A 16,879-nucleotide genomic window follows, 5' to 3' on the forward strand; every position below is an offset into this window, starting at 1 on the left:
ATGTCACACAGCCAGCGCTCTGGTAGAGTGCTTGCCTCTGTGCTCATTGGAGAGATCGACCAACAGTGGAGCCTTTCCTGGTTTGGTAATTACTATAATTTGGACTCCACGCAGGGGACACAGTAATGTCTGGCTTCTAAAATGATGATTTGACATAGCTACTTACTCCTTTTACAAATGTTTTATAGTAATCTGTATATTTATATGGCCTGGGAATTTATCCAGAATTTATCCATTATAAGACCTTTTAATAGTTCATTAATGGAAGGCTTTGGCAGACAAAAAAGGAAAAAATTAAGCTTTCCTCCCTCCCCCCTTCTTTTTTAAGGAAATGTCAAACTTCTCTCTTCTGTGTTTAGACTGCCATTCCAATGTAAGATGAGATATAAAGATCATAATATTTTGAAAATAATTGTCACTGTTTTCTGCAATGTTCATTTTGGCTGGTCCACTGCATATATTTAAAGGCTAATATTGTAAGGATAGCAAAAGTAGGAATTATATGGTACTTCTTTCGGTCCACTTACTTCCCTAAAGTAAAAACTTTTCTTCATGAATGAATTTATGTAAATTTACCTTAGTTCCTTTTGATATGCTGCATAGGTACGTGTGCTTGTATTAACTTTTACTAGCTCCTTAAAACAGATGGGAGGTTATGTTTTGAAAATGGGAGGTTTAATAAAAGAATCTTACACAGTCCTTCTCAACTTGGGGTAGCTGTCCCTGGTCTGGATTTGTAAAGTACTATTGAGAGAGCATCGGGTATACTGGGCTGTAGAGTCGTTAAAATAACTTCTCTGCATATGGGAGGTACAGTTATGGCTGATAACATTAAAGGCATTTTGTTCAGAGTTGTTCTGATCTGTTGTCTCCGTATCTGTCTGATTACCTGCCTTATTAATTCCCCTGCAGTTCTTCTTATTTATTAGCCTGAATGAATACAGTATTAACCATGAAGTGATACACTTCTGTTTTTGGTTTAACCAAACAGTGAATTAAATCAATATGCAAAACTGTCTTTTTGTAGGAGTTGTTTTATCAATGTAATTTTAACTGTTCTTTTCAGTTTAATAATAATTGTGAATACATTTCACTACTAATATTAGTTTGTTTTACTAATTCCTTGTACGAATTTTGTTAGTTTTGTGAAAGTATTATTGTGATTCTTTATTTCATTTGGTTTAATTCTTGCTCCTTGAGTAGTGAGTATCATGTTTTAACTGAATGGAAGTTGGCATTAAACTCCTTAATTTCTTTCATATTTAATTAAATGGAGGGGTTTGGCCCAGTGTTTCTTTTGCTTACATTTATTTTAAAAGTGCCCTTATGCAAGTATTTCAAAGACTAAGGCTTTTTTAGTGAAAAATAGAGTTTTAGGATCATGGCTTATATTAACTTTTTTTTCCCTTGGTATGTCTTCATAAGATTGGTGAACTAAAGTTTAGATTGTATATAATTGCAGTAATAATATCCAGCTATTTACCCTTACGTGTAAATTTGCTGTTTGTATATATTTCATGGAATATGGACTCATTCTGTCTGTTTGTATAATACAGGTAAATTTTGTAAACCTGTATTAGAAGTTCCTTCCTGAGTTTTTAGTAAATCAGAATGGATAAGGAATTCGGTACCTTGTGATTGAGCAACATATTCTTTTATGGGTCTTTTTTAGCAGTTGGCCTGTGATTTGTTGGAACAGCCAAATACAAAAATCTGTTATGTGTTATTTTGGCTTGGCAGAAATAATGCAAAGAACTGTCAAAGGCAAGGAGTATGCAGAAGCTGTAATTTCCTTTTTACCACTGAAGAATAGGTTTGGCTGGATTATGCCTTCAATGCTAATCTATCTCTGTGTGGCCATACAGATTTTTGGAACCTTTTTGTAGCGTATTTATTTTCTGTTCACTTCAGGCCAAATGTTATAATGTCGTATATTTTTTTGGCACGTGCAGGGTGGTGATGTGAAAAAAGTTAGAGAGAAGGAATTTGAGTTAAGAACTCTGATCTAGGTGATTTAAATTGAGATTGCCACTTGATGCAATTAGGTCATGGCTAGCAATACTTGTATGTTCAACTGCAGATTTATTTTTTTTTTAAACTTTACATCTTGCTTTAAAATTAAGGATCACATTTAAAACTCTTCAACAGTTCCAAAAAAAATATTGTGAAATTTGTCCACAATTTTATACCTCTTTAGTTAATTCAGTTGGCTATTTGAATAAGCTTAATTTCAGTCTTCCTTCTACTGGTAAGCGTGTTTTTCTTTCTACGCTATTTTAACAGAAAACACATTTCCTCTTCCTCCTTAAGCCTTCTGTCTTAGCTAATGATTAGTAACGTTTCTGTCTTGAAGCATTAATTTGATACGTTTAACATAATATCCATTCCTTCTTTGCCTGAACATGTTTGAACGTCTTCAGTATTTCAAAATGATGGGACGGACATACTCGTGCTGTACATGCTTCTTTCTGTGGCTTTTAGTTTAGAACAAAACAGTTAGATGCCTCTTTCTACTCTGTTTTCCCACTGCACAGATGACAGCATCTCAGCTGCGAGCACGTCTGATGTCCAGGACCGTCTTTCAGCCCTGGAGCTGAGAGTACAGCAACAAGAAGATGAAATCACTGTGCTAAAAGCAGCGTTGGCTGATGTGCTAAGGCGTCTTGCTATCTCTGAAGACCATGTAGCTTCTGTGAGAAAATCAGCACCAAGTAAAGGTAGGTCCATACTTGGTAAATTCTTTCTAGAGTCAGAATGTTGTAATTTAGAATGTTCTCCATTGATCATTTCTTTTTTCCTTGTCTCATTTGGAAAGGCAGGTTTTAAGAGTGGCATTATAGTATATGGCTAATAGATATCTGAAATATGCTTATTAATTTTTCTGTTTGCTAACATTTTTATGCACTTAGCACCCCTGAAAATTTACCTTACTTCTTGTTAAAAGGTTCCTCTTTTAATTTAAATGGTGAAATGCTTTACAGCCACGGTCTTTAACCTGCCACTTCTGGGCAGGTTCTGGGGCTTATGAGCAGCTCTGAGCCTCAGGTTTGACTTCACCTCGAAGTTACTCAGCTGAAGGGGTGTATTAGAGGCTACGTTTCCCCCTGCTCCTAAATTAAAAAACAAAACAAAACTAAACAAAAAAAACCGTTGACACATTGCCACCAAATAAGGAGGTTTTCTGAATATAGTTAATTCTTGTTCATCTACAGAGATAACTCATCACCAGTAGGTTTCTTGTAAGAAGTGGCCATGTAGCCACTCAACGATATCTCTTTTGCCTAGTGGCTAGTAACTTTTACATTGTAACTTTGAAATATGTAGGATTGTTTAAAAATAAAGAAACTAGATGCTGTTTGCGCTAATTTTTACATACTTTTTTTTCCCCATGAACATTTTCTTTTCTATTCTGGACAACTATTTGAATCACGTTATTTGAATTTACTCCAACTTAAAATTGTGTATTCAGAGAGAACTACAGCTACGTATGTTTGTGGTACATATTAAGCCTCTGATTAAATAAAACTTTAGGTCATATTTCGGATAATTCACAGTTCTAATTCACCATAAATGCATGTATCCCCATCAAACCATGCAGCACAGAGTTTTCTGGGCTCAGTCCCTGTACTTCAGCCTTGAAGTACACTCGTTACACCAACGCCAGTAGAACACTGAACTGACACATTATAGCCTATGTTTGTTTGGGTGCCTGCATTATACAGGCTGAAAATGCAAAAGCTGAAAATGCTGAAAGTTTGAATTATTTTAGATGTGGCAGAGAGATCAAATTCCTTAATTAAGTGTTTTTGCAGTCTCTCTGCCAGATGGAAGGAAGTGATGATGCTTAATTGGCTTGGGCTCTGAATCCTGCCATTCTCTCTTGCTTGCTAAGTGGTAGACTGTTGTCATCCCTGCTTATAAATGCAGCTTTTATCTACCCGATATGCATCTCTGGTCTCATCAAGATTGAGACTTCCTTCTCTAACTCTGTGTAAATGGAGCTCTAGCAAGTATTTCGACTAAATCACTCTTTGCTGTCTGCCGTCCATTATGACAAAAAGAAAATGTCCAAGTTGAAAACTGTGGGCAAAATGCGTGTGACATAGGACCTTATTCTTCCCATTTAAATGCAGATGAGCTGCGATACGCACAAACATGGCTAAAGACCTTTGGCTTGGAGCTGTCTAATACCCAGCAAACTGTGCGCAGGCAGGGCAAGCTTGCTGTGTTTTGCAAAATGCCTTGGGGCCATCTCCTTATTGGGAGTCTGGGGGTCCTGGGGCTACGTTGAGTTCTCCAGGTGAATTGATGGAATATCTAAATATCTTCAGCTTTGTCCTATTACATCTCTACCAACTGACGACAACAGCATGTAACTGTGAAGAAAGAGATGGGGGCGGGGCAGAGGTGTACACATATGAGCTAATACATTGAACTCAAATGAGTTATGACTGATTGGCACTGTATTTGATTTGTGGTGGATGTGTCCCCATTGTGTTCAGCTACCTAATACCACCAGACAACACATTAACTTCAGTGTTTATCATGAAATCAGCTGCATATAGATGGTATAAAGATGTCACAAAAGAAAATGTTCACATACAGTCACTGGAATTTTGTACAAGTCTAAAATTAGACTTGAAGAATGAGCTTGAGATTAATATTGATTTAAACTTAAACATCAATAGTTTAATAAATATTTCAAAACAAGTTCGTACCTAGCTTTTTGCAATACCTTTTGTTCTACTTTTGATTTCTGTATTTTAAGTTCATTCAATAGATAAAGAACTCTCGAAATGTTTTAACAAAGAGAAATGTATTCTTTTTGCGCATGAGTAGGATTGTCAGAAGATCTGAATTGTCATACCAAAATAATACTCAAGGAAGTAATTGTTAATTTTTCTTTGAAGTATTTTATGGGTACGTAACAGGCTTTTACTAGTCAAGTCATAGTTGCTGCAAAGATAATTGTATTCCTCCAAAACTTTTTGGTGTGCGTGATCCTGTCAAGAATCTGGTTTCTGCATTATAACAGTTGCAGTTTCGTGGTAAATAGTATAGGTAGGTTTTCTTTAAAAAAAAAAGTTGAGGCTTTGATTCACAGAAGTATTTGTCTCTACAGCAGCCCTTAGATACATGCTGACATAAATAATGAACAAAGAGAATAGGTGTGTATATATTTCTGAATACATTGAGAGAGATGTGTTTAATTTGAAGTATGGCAACACAGTGAGATAAATACTTTTAAAATAAACTGAACTTACAAGAATCATAGTACTGGAAAAAGCCAACTTGAATCTTTCCATCAAACGAGTTTTAATCTGAGTAAGAGACAATGTCTAACCTAGTTTGAAGGAGTCTTTCCTACTTGGTGCTGAAATGAGTTTTCTAAAACCTCTCCATTTTTTTTCTTGTTGCCACCTCAGTAGTGTCTTTGAAGAGAGGTTTTTCATAGGCTAAAAATAAGTTGTGTGAACAGACTGTGAATCGTGCTGAAAGGGACAAATCCTGATCACTTTTTCACTGATTTTTCTCATTCTGAAGTTGATGGCCCAACTTAATGCAAAAAGAGATCTTTTCATGCTTTGTGTTAGTTTGTCTGCATTGCATATCTGGTGAGCTAATTCTATTCTTATTTTTCTTATCCCTTTATTTTAGATTGACAGATTGAATCGACCACAGCTGAAGCTAAAATTTTTTGCATTATCCGTGTAGTCTTTGTTTTTCTTTTTCCCTACATTTCTGTTGCATGCTTATTTTGAACTTAGTCCAGCCTTCAGTGAGAAAATTCATGGGCATGGGTAGATTTTTATTTCTAACGTATGGGCTATCAGTCAGGAGGTTGCTACCTATGATTTTGTCTGTCTATTCCTGCCTTAGAAGCAAGCTGCTCTTCATACAGGGATAGGTGATTTACAAACTGTATGAGATAAGCTAAAGGGTGAGATTTTTTTTTAGCCACCTTAATGCCTCCTAATAAAGCATGAAATGGAGATACTGTATGAGGGAAATACCTCTAGTAGGGATTGCAACAGCATTAGTACTTGTCTGTTACTGCACAGTGAAAAGCAGACGGGGAGTCTTCGCATGTGGCTTGTTTTCCTCTTTAGTGTTTCTCAATGCAAAGTCATTCATTCTAAATAGAGAAAATGTTTTCAAAATAAAAAGGCTATGATAGTACTTCTCCATCTCTGCATACAGCTAAGAATAACTACACAAAGGAGAAATTACCAGGTCAAAAAATGGTGTTGAGGATTAGAAATGTGAAAGAGCCTTGACTAGGGAATAGGTCCCCAGCACCTACAGGGTTTGGGGGGATTGTAGTGTGTGGGTGCGTTTGTGGGTTTTTTCTCCTTTTTTTTTTCTATCTTTCTTTCTCTCTTTTTTAATAGATGGCTTGGTAAGCTATCTTTCTTTCTCTCTCTCTCTTTTTTAATAGATGGCTTGGTAAGAAGAATTTCTTTGGTGAGAAGTTCTTTGCTTTTGGCAGCTCTGCGCTCTTGTTGCCACATGTCTCTGCTGTTGATGCATGATTGATGCTGTTAACATTCCCAAAAAGTTCCAAAAACAAAGATTACCTGGACACTGAAGAAAAGGAAAGCATAAAGCAGTCTGGTACTTGCAGCTGCCAGCAAGATAGATTGGCTCACAGCTGGTGCCTGGTAAACCTATTAAAATCTTCCAGGGTGTCAAAATGTGTGTAACAGGAGAATTCATCCCTCAGGCTCTGGGTGTGGAGACAATTTTGTGACACACAATGGCACCAGTAAAATATCTCAGACTAATCATATCACTGGGGTATGAGCCCTTGCCTGAAAAAGTGGCCATCTACCAGAAAATACATCTGATGTCTGCCCGTAGAGAGAAAAAAAGAGTTCATGTCCTTCTTCTGGACTCGGAAGTGATGAGGAGGCTTGTCACAGGTTAAACTTTTGGAGGAACATTTCCTGTTGCTTGGACAAGAATTGATATCAAGTAACTCATATGCAAATTCAACTCACAAAGTGAAATTGAAGCAGTGGATGGCAGTTTGCAGAGAGGGTCTCGCATGACCGTGCAGGCTGGCAGACTGAGGGGTATTTATTTTACTTAAAGCAGTGATCTTGGGGACCTGCAAAAGCAGCTATGTACTGGAAATGCAGTTTGTTTTGGGTTTTTTTTGCCCCCTTTGTGCAGTGGATTTTTATAATAGGAACCCGAAGACTTTTCCTTGCTTCCCTGCTCCCTTCTCTCATGTGAAACAGTGTGTCTCTTCAGTAGGAAAAATCCTACATGGTGTCTTGCATCAAATTCCATCTCATTGCACTAATGTAAGCAAAGCACTTCAGATGTAATTTTTACCTTATCTCAACAATGGTTTCATTTCAATAACGTTAAGTCATTTTGTTTTATACTAACAAAAATTGACTTCAGGTGTTCGGCAAGCTTCATTAATGAAAGCATAAGATAGACTTGCATTTGTGGTTTTAGTCTTAACACATTCTCATGTGCAGAATTGTTCTAATAACTGGGTACGTGTTTATGTTGTCTAATCAGTAAATGTTAAAGGAACAGAAAATAGAAGCGTAGATAGGAAAATGCTTATGGTAGAGGGAGGATATAGGCTCTTATCCGTGATGTTAAAACTAACCTGGCAAGCTTGTACGTGTGTCATTTTACTCATGGGAGTAGTCCAATTGAAGTCTGCAGGCTGTATGCTCACATAACAAATAGTGATACTCTTGAGGTCTTAATGGATTTTCCAGGAATTGGTTTTAGTGCCATCTGTTCTTTCTGCATTAAAATTATTTTTTTCTGCGTTTCTTCCCCAATTTTTTCTATCTTCTCCTCTGTCGTCTTTAATATTTTCCTTTTCTTCCATTATACTTACTGTTCTTGATGTTCCTCATATATTTTCCTTTATTCAAAGAATTTGGATCTAGGGGGCATTAATGAACTAAGGGTGACTAACCAGCTAAACCAAGTTTAAGGAAAGAGAACTTTAAGAAGAAGAAAGTTCAATTTTTTTTAACTTCTGTAACCTAATAATATTGTTCATTGGAGAAGATATTCAGAGCATTGTAGCGGAGTGGTTTTCAGTTGTGGTGATAAGTGTGCTTATTCTTTTTCCATATGCTACAGTTAAAAACTTCCTACAGTTTTGAATATGTTTTGTGCATTTGTATGCTTTTTTTAGAACAGTGTGGGCAAATTCTCCTGAGCAGTATTTTGCTGTTCTCCACGATGCTTCTCAAACTAAGAATTGCAATCTTGGAAGAGTTAAATTGTGCCACTAACTTTTTGAAACAAAACCTGCTTGTTTGTAACACTTGTGTAGCTCTTTCATCGCTGTTTGCCAGAGTGTATCAAATTGTTTCAGATTACCATAGTTAAAATTTTATTTTCTCTGCTTGGATATAGCTCATTTGGAAATTGGTTGAGGAAGTAGATGGTGTCTCTGGGAAAGTATAGCAAAATAATAAGATGGTAGGGAGGGAGGAGGAAAAGGGCTGTGTGGTTTAAATAAGTAATTGGCTGTTCCATGCCAAAGAAGTCTTCGGTTTCCCTGGGTAGTAGGTTTTAAAATGCCTGCGCAAAGAGCCGAGTGTCAGAGCAGGGGCATGGCTCCCCTAGACTCTTAGGAGCATAACACCTGAAAAACTAGTTTTATGTCTCTGGGAGGATCAGTTATAGTTAGAAATGTATGCATTAACAGGTTAAGTCACTAGCTATAAAAATTTTGTAGGAAATCTCTAAATAAATATTTAATTATTCTTAACATTGTAGTTAATTTATGTACCTATTGGGAGAGATTCATTTGCATCTCAAGTTGTTTATGCATTAGCTATATATTCCCGAACTGTTGCATATTAACATGCTTCTATTCAGACAGGTTTTTTCCTTTTAATAGGAAATGACAAATAATGTATGTTTAATAGCCAATTGTCAGTTGAGATTTGTGAAATTTGGCTTCAATAAAAAAAAGTATGAAAAGCATCTGATTTTTTTCAGCTAGATATAATTGTTGTAAGAATAATAAAGTTTGTCAAAACTTAATTTTGTCTTAAAATTGGATTATTAAACAAGATGAAGTATAACCCATAGGTAGTGAACTGAATTATTTTTTCCTGATTAATATTGGTCTTTATTTGAGAACTAGTATCTTGCCCTGACCGGTAACGTTTGTTCATGTGACAGAAGAGAACATTTTTTTCTGCTTAAGAAGTCTCAATCAGAATTTGACTCCTACTATGTAAGTGAAGTAGTTGAATAAAACAAACTGCTGAAGCAAATTTTCCCCTACCCTTCAGAATACAGTACTCTTTTTGAAAAGAGTTTTAGTGTTCCTAAGCTATTTCTTTGCCAGCATCTTCCATGAGCTGAGGGACTTCACATCCTTTGAAACGGCTTTGGTACAATTTATTATAACATCTTGTAAGTTTAGGATTTGTCATAATTTCTGGTTCATTTTTGATGTCTTTATTTTAGGAAGGAAGTGCAGATAAAATCTTATGTTCTGCTACACTTAGAACTATTTCAGTGCGGCTCACCTGTCTGTGTTCTCTGGTGACTAATAGTGTGGTTGAACATACACTGTATGCTGCTTTAGTAAGAGTACTAAATTGGGTTTCTGTCCTTCAAGCCACCAGTTTTATTCACTCAAAACCCCAAGGCATGTAATATATTTGAAATACAGAAATCTTTGTCAAGTTTAGCTGAGAATGAAGTATTCTAAGGTTGTTGGAGGACATGGATATTGTATGCCTTATTGTAAAAAAAAAAAAAAAAAACAAAAAACAAAACAACAAATCAGTATAAGTAAATCCTTTTTTTCGTAACACGTAGTTTGTTGAGCTTTTTGTTTTAAATCCACTTGAACGAAGTGTCCTGAGAAGTTATTTTAATGTAGCTGTAGCTAACTTACTTTAAATTGAAATTACCTGAAGAAGAAAAAGAAGGGTTTGGTTTTTCTTTGGAAGAAAGGCAGTTTACCTGTCAGGATATGAGCAAATACAAAGATTAAGCAAATCGTTGTTCCAGTTAACACAAGTAATAACATAATAAACTATATTTTAACATAAAAACCTAACTTTTGGGTTTGGGAAAAAGAAGTGAATTACTAACTGAACCTCAGGTCTAGTACCTTATACGTATGTTTGGAAAGAAAAGCTATCATGTTATCACAGGACACACATTTTTAAAACTTACGGCTGCCTCTTAAAGCTTGGCTTCAGTTTTTTCCCAGTTAGCTAATCAAGGCTGATAGAGTTGGAAATAGATTCTTGGTTTATTGTGGTCTGTTTTTTCTAATCCTACTTATCTTTCATTCACACACTTGTATACTTGACAGATGTTAATGAAACGCTTCTTTTGAACTCAACAGATACTATTCTATGAAAATTATCAGAACAGAGATGAATCCATTATCCATAAAAGACATTTTTTACCACTTTGATCTCTGACAATTTGGCTTTAATCCTGGTCACCATACACTGGCTTTCATTTTATGTTCAGTTTATGTCTGGCTTTTGTTCCAAACTAACAGATAAAGCTGAGTGCTATTCAGTCTGAAAAATTTCAGACTGTTTATGCTAGCAGGTGACGTATGACATGATATTGGCAGAGATGTGCAATCCGAGTGCTGGGAGAACTCGATTGTTTTAGTCTATTGATCTGGAATTTGTGTTCTCCTGTGCTGCTTTGTTATTTCCCAGGTCTCTGAAGCAAAGTTGCTTAACTGCTATAGCCCTGCTGAAGGGCTGTCTCTGCAGTGAAGGTTACAGCGTTGTTAATTTTTGACATCTTTTGACTCTAGAGATGCCCTGGTTAAAAGTCATGAAGAGAGCTGCATGGTTTGGGACCAGTGTGTCAGCTTCCCTGGGCTTCTGACCTGGCTGGGAAGAGCCTGGTTGTGTGTCTCTGACCCTGTGGGCAGCCAGGCTTCACTGCTCCACTGCCTGGGATGTGCACAGGGCTTAAACTTGCCCTTCCTTCTCGTGGCTTAAAATTTAAATGCATTTTCTTTACATATAATTGCAGATTAGTTGAATTTTTAATTTTTTTTCCCTTTAAAAATAGGTATTCTAAAGGTCACTTTTGAATATCTAACTAAAATGGAATATATAGAGAGCCTGGAAGGGGGATTGTTTCTTAGGGGTATTGGGTTTGGGATTTTTTGGGGTTTTTTGTTTGTTTTATTTTGGGTGTGTGTGTTTCATTGTTTTGTTGTTTTTTACATTTTATTGCACATTGAGTATGGCACACTCAACTGTGACTGACCAAGATTCTGGAGTGTAAGAAAGCCTGATATATTTTTGACACTTGAAAAAAATCTGTCAATGCAGTTTTTCCTAGATCTTGATGTTTTGGTCTGTGTCCAAATGTTTCGGTCACTTTTTCAAGAAATGAATGATTCAAGAGATCTGGGATATGTGTAATTGTTAGTAATTTTACAAAAATTGTTTTTACTTTGATTCAAAAGTCTTAATCTCAAACTTAATTTTGCATGCCACTTGTTGAAATTAGGAAGTACTCTGCAGATCTACCATCAACATCCACTTTACTGAAAAACAAATAACCCAAAAACTGCCATATGGATACTTTTTTTTTAATTATTGCATTCATCATTGCGTGGAGCAGAGCACATTCCTGTCATGAGTATACACTGATGTACAGTTTTATTTGTCATCAGTTTTGTCATTGCACGTAAGCAGGAACTAACACTTTTCATACTTAGTAGGGGGAATTCTAGATACCATCAGTGAACAGAATAGCAATGTGCTCCTTGCTTGAGAAAACGGAGCAATTTTTTTTTCCCCATCTTATTAAGTTCCTGTACTCTGTCTGCAGTACTGCTGTTCTTCACACTTTCCGCTGAATGCTTTCCCCACTGTACTGAGAATTACCGCTATTATGTCTCCTGATTCACATTTTTGGAAAGCCGCGCTAGCGCTGGTTGGAGAGGCATTGATCTATTACGATGAGCAGATGGAGATGTTAAGGTCATATGCAGTTCAAGAGCGAATCATAGGCCTTGATACTATGCATTTCCACAAAGAAGATGATTTACTTTGTCACTGAAAATAAAAGAAGTTAATTTATAGGCTTCTAATACTAAAAGTGCTTTTTAAGCTCATGCGCTTTTGTTCTTGCATCTAAGTTACACAGGGGGGTAAAAATCTCTTGAGCTTTAGAGGTTTTGTGCAGTATATTAACTTTTAAAATAATATCTGTATTCCAAATGCGTATGTTGCAAATAAAACGGTCTCTAAGAAGTACCGGTTGGAAGGAATCATACTAAGTTGATTTATGCAGAATTTAGGAAGAACAACAATGGTCTTTACGGTGTTTCTATATTTAAGTGTGTCTTTACTTTCTTCAGATTTCCTTTATTCTCATTTCTGCCTGGGATATTCTGCATGCTCCTTTTGGCTTTCCTGATCTGAATTTCAGATGTGGTCACATGCTGCTTGGTGCATTTGAAACAGTATACGGTTAGCGCAGATCAGCCCATTTCTGCCTTCATCCAAACAGTTCTGACATCTAATATTCCCTTGATGGGTATCTCTCGTATGTAAAGCACTTGTTTAAAATAAGAATTAATTTGCCTCTCAGCCTGCCTGATAAAGCTGCGATGTGACAAACGGGCCAAATGCTGGTATTGTTCAAATGATGCATCTGTGTGAGTTTGCCCTCAGTGCGCAGAGCAGTCGATTCTCCCCGACTGCTTTTTTACTCCTCATTTTTATCTTCAGTGTATGGCCTCATGCCTTATCTATCTCACACTATTCCAAGCCTGCCGTGAACACAGATCTGTTATTTTCCTGTCAGTCATGTCCTTCGTGCTTGTTGGTGAAGTCAGAGTGGCTGGACATCACGACCCCATGAGATGCAGTAACAACTTGCTGTTTGTGAAATGAGGATGTGGCACGGAGATGGGATGAAAAGTGACCGCTGGTTTTTGGATGCTTAATGTGAGATTAGCCCGGGGATTTTTTCAGGGCATGTAATGCTTCAGAGGGGAAAAGCACAAGTTTAGCACTCGGGGGGAGGAGGGGGCAAAACTCTTTTCTGAATAAGACCTTAGAAATAAGATAGGCACGCAAAAAAGGAGAGACATGCAGTTAGTGGGAAAGGGTGAAATGTCAGGTTCAAGTAAAATGCCTTGTATTTCACTGACGGTCTGTGGCAGAGGCGGCTCTGGGAGCCGATTGCCAGGCTAGCGTTCAGCTCTTTAAATAGAAGAGCCTTCGCTCCCCCCGTCTTCCTTGCAGTCCCCTCCCACATTCACTGCATAGTTTCAAACTTCTGCAATGAGTGAAGTGGGCATCTGACAGACAACAGCCTTCTTCACATATACAGTCTTGATTCATCCCTGGAGGGAGTCTGTGATGTTCACTGGATTTGGCAGATGTTCTACGGAGTAAACTATATCAGAAACTTAATAACTATACCATAGTGCATATACTCAAAGGTCGATACCTTTTTAAGATGGAAGGGGCAGCTGAAAACAAGCTGAAAAACTTGATTTTTGAATCCTTAGAATCCCAGCCCTTAGGTAACTTAATAATTTTTTCAGGATAGAGAGGGCTTCTGTCTTCAACTTCTTCGAACTTTAGGAAAAAAACAAACAAATTGAAAGCAACAAAGCTCATGTGGTATTATCTGAGCTGTGATGGTTTTGAACAACAGAGTTGAAATAATCAGATCTGCTGTCCCACAGCTGTTGGAGCTACCAGCTTCCCAAAGCTAGCCATAATCTATAATTCTCCCTGTGAATCACAACCGGAAAGAGATGTGGCATGTTGCTGAATTTGCTGGCAGCATGGCAGTAGAGAAGCTGACCCTTATCAGAGCGTATTCTTGCCTTAGTGTCCTAGGTCTCCCGTCTCCAGCTGCCTGGGTTAAGGCTTTCATGAATTTATGTCACTGGATATAGGCTAGATGGTTGTCCTGGGTGCTGCGGCTGCTGCTGTGTGATACCAGGTTCACATCTGAGAGCTTTTGGTTTTTCAGATGGATCTTTGGATACAGCTGTAAAACCTTGTGTTCTTCAATATTCTTTTTTTTTTCTCTAGGTCAGCCAAGCCTCCGAGAAGCTATCTCGATGTCCTGTATAACTAACGGGAGTACAGGAAGCAGGAAAACAAGCCACAGTTCCTCTGTTTCTGTTGCCAGAAAAGAAACTCTTTCATCTGCTGCAAAAAGGTACCGACTTGTTATTAAAACTGAATTTTTTTTTTTTTTTGGGGGGGGGACACACACGACACGGGGACACACCACAAAAACCACAAACAAAAAACCATCCCCCACCCCCCGAGCGAGAGTTTGATTTTTGCCTCTGCATGACCTTCAGTAGAGCTTCCTGAAGTCTAGTAAGGCACAAATAAACTTTGGAGATGTACCATGTTGTTGGGCTGCTTACAGCAGGGTTCTAAAAAGAATTCATAAATGGAGAGTATTTCTATAGTGTCCAAAATGCATTCTCACTAAGGGACAGGACGGGCAAATGTACTTCCAGTGCAAATGGAAAATTTTTCCTTCTGGTATTCATCTGCATCTTTATTTTCAAGGAAATTAAAGGACAAAACTGACTCCATTGTCTGGAGTGTAAATAGTAGGCAATAGCAAATAGCTATGAAACAATAGTGAATTGTGTAAGATAAAAGTTTACATTTTTGTGTTGAAAATCTTAACCCAAAATATGGCTACTTAGTCTTTACAAGGAATGTCTGTATCAGATATCAAATGTGTAGAAATAACACTGCTTGAGTATTTGTAAGTTAACTGAGCTAAGCACCAAACCATAGCTTTTTTCCCTCCATGTAATGGTTTTAGCTGCATACAGTAAACAAAGTGTTTGTATAACTACTGTCTTCTGTGGGTCTGTTAGATAGTATTACATGGCTGCTTTAATCAATAGGTTTTGCACCTATTCCTATTTGTTGGGAAGGCTGCCAGATACAGCCACAGGACAGAGAATACTCTAATGTGCAACTGTGGTAAATTATGTGAACAAATTCTTGGCCTCTGTAGAGTACTCTGGTAACTCCAGTGGCTGGTTTATCTTCTAGTGTGGATGTAAATCCTGTGCTATACAACAAGACAGGGAAATTACATACTTCAGGGAATAAAAATGCTGTATGCAAATATAAACTGTATGAGAACAAACCAGAAAAAGCTTTAGTGCCCTTTGGAATTTGGAAAGCAAGGGTAATGCCCTGCTCTTCACTCTTCTCCATTGTGTAGCATTGCATGTCTGTCTTTTTATTGAGTCCTTATGTTTAATTTTCAACAATAAATCAGAAAGTGATCACTGTTTGTCTCTATCTGCTCATGTGACAGGCACTGGAACAAAAGACATTCCTGCAGGAAGGTATTTCTTAGTTAGCACGTTTCCATTAATCTTACCCCTGTGGCTCTTGGCACTTTGAAGAGAGCCAGTCCAGTTCCTGTGGTGTTCAGCTTGTGTTTGCACTGAATCACCTTCTTGATTCATGGGCTGCTCATCACTTGACTACAGAAGAAGAGCAGAGTGGAGTGGTTGGCATCCCTTTCATGTGAGTTAAGGTCTTTAAAAGGAGACCTGGAGAGGCCAAAAGAGGAAAGCCTTACTATGCAGAGGGCAGCTCTCCCCAGGCACCCAAATTACTGTCCAGGGGAGGTTTTGGTGCTTCCAATGCATCTGAAGATACGTGACTGCCTTCTTCAAGGCTTGTTTTAGGAAGGCTTAAGTCCTCTCTTTAGTTACCTTTCCAGCAGTTCCTTTCGCTCTTCTGTCTTTATACACTCTTCCATGAAATTTGTTTGGCATTTGGTAGAAAATAGACTTATCCTGTTGTAAAATTACCAGCTCAAGAAAGGTGAAAGAAAATGTAAAATCTCAGGCTTTGTGGTTGTGTTTTTTTAACAACAGCAAAACTGTTCAGTACCAAATAGTGTTTCTAGTAGGAGACATAAGTGAATGTCAGTAGTAGTCCCATTTCCTTAAAGTCTGGGTAAATGTGTCTATTTCTAACATCCTTGTCACAGTTGAAAAGGAGGGAGGCCAAAGGAGAATATCACTGGTCGTGGGATGCTTCACCCCAACTTGTTCAGGCTTTTCTTCAGGCTGGAGGTTGAACTGGTGCAGCAGGTGGACATGGTCATCTGTTGATGTAGAATTACATTTTAGTTACCAAACAGCCCCCATAACCTGCCTATAGCTTTTCATGCTCTAAATATATATAGCCATACATCTAGTCACAAATAACAGAAGGCCTACTTGTGTCTAAGCTGTTATTGTTGAAGTTTAGTGTCTGTATTTTGTGCAGTCTTAATATTGTACATTTCTGGGGCTCTGGCCTCTGTAGACCTGCCATCTCGGAGAATTTCTTCTGTTTAATTTCCTGGACTGTTTAATCCTTGTTCTACCAACTTGAACACTGAGATCATGGAGGTGATCTGAAGCTCAGTAGCTACACAGCAGCAGCACATCTCATTTCAACATAGGTATGCTAAAATATCAGCTCTTGCTAAAACCAGAGCCCAGGAATGTACCACGAATGACAGGTAGATGATGTCCCATTGACAGAGATGAAGTCATGTACATGTTGGGAAAATTTCAGCCCTGTAGTCTGGAACTGACTTGTGATAGAGGTGTCAAAACACTTTAGAACAAAAAACATGCTGCATACCTTCTATTATCACTGGAGTTGGAAACAGGTTTGTACTTCATACTGCAGATGACTGTCACAAAGACCTGCTTGATCATTTTCCCTAGGACTAAACATTCTTCAGAAAACGGCTTCTGGTAAGAATAGTCTTCATGTTTCAGAATGACCACCCTCCACAGTAGCTGCCAATGTGTTGTGGTCCAAAGGATGAAACGTTGTGTTAAGTGAAATTAGTGAATCTGCAA

At 37.7% G+C, this 16,879-nt stretch overlaps 1 protein-coding gene across 1 annotated transcript in view; it reads left to right on the forward strand.

Moving 5' to 3' along the window:
- The first annotated feature begins 2,500 nt into the window (after positions 1–2,500).
- EML4 (echinoderm microtubule associated protein like 4) overlaps positions 2,501–16,879 on the forward strand; it is a 74,925-nt gene continuing 60,546 nt past the window's right edge. Inside the window, exons 1-2 of the mRNA XM_019472154.1 lie at positions 2,501–2,717; positions 14,058–14,187. Of these exons, the coding sequence (XP_019327699.1) occupies positions 2,501–2,717; positions 14,058–14,187 (347 nt within the window). The remainder of the gene's footprint in view (positions 2,718–14,057; positions 14,188–16,879) is intronic.

The sequence above is a fragment of the Aptenodytes forsteri genome, unplaced genomic scaffold, assembly GCF_000699145.1.
Source record: "Aptenodytes forsteri isolate BGI_AS27 unplaced genomic scaffold, ASM69914v1 Scaffold195, whole genome shotgun sequence".
In the NCBI taxonomy this organism is placed as follows: Eukaryota; Metazoa; Chordata; class Aves; order Sphenisciformes; family Spheniscidae; genus Aptenodytes; species Aptenodytes forsteri.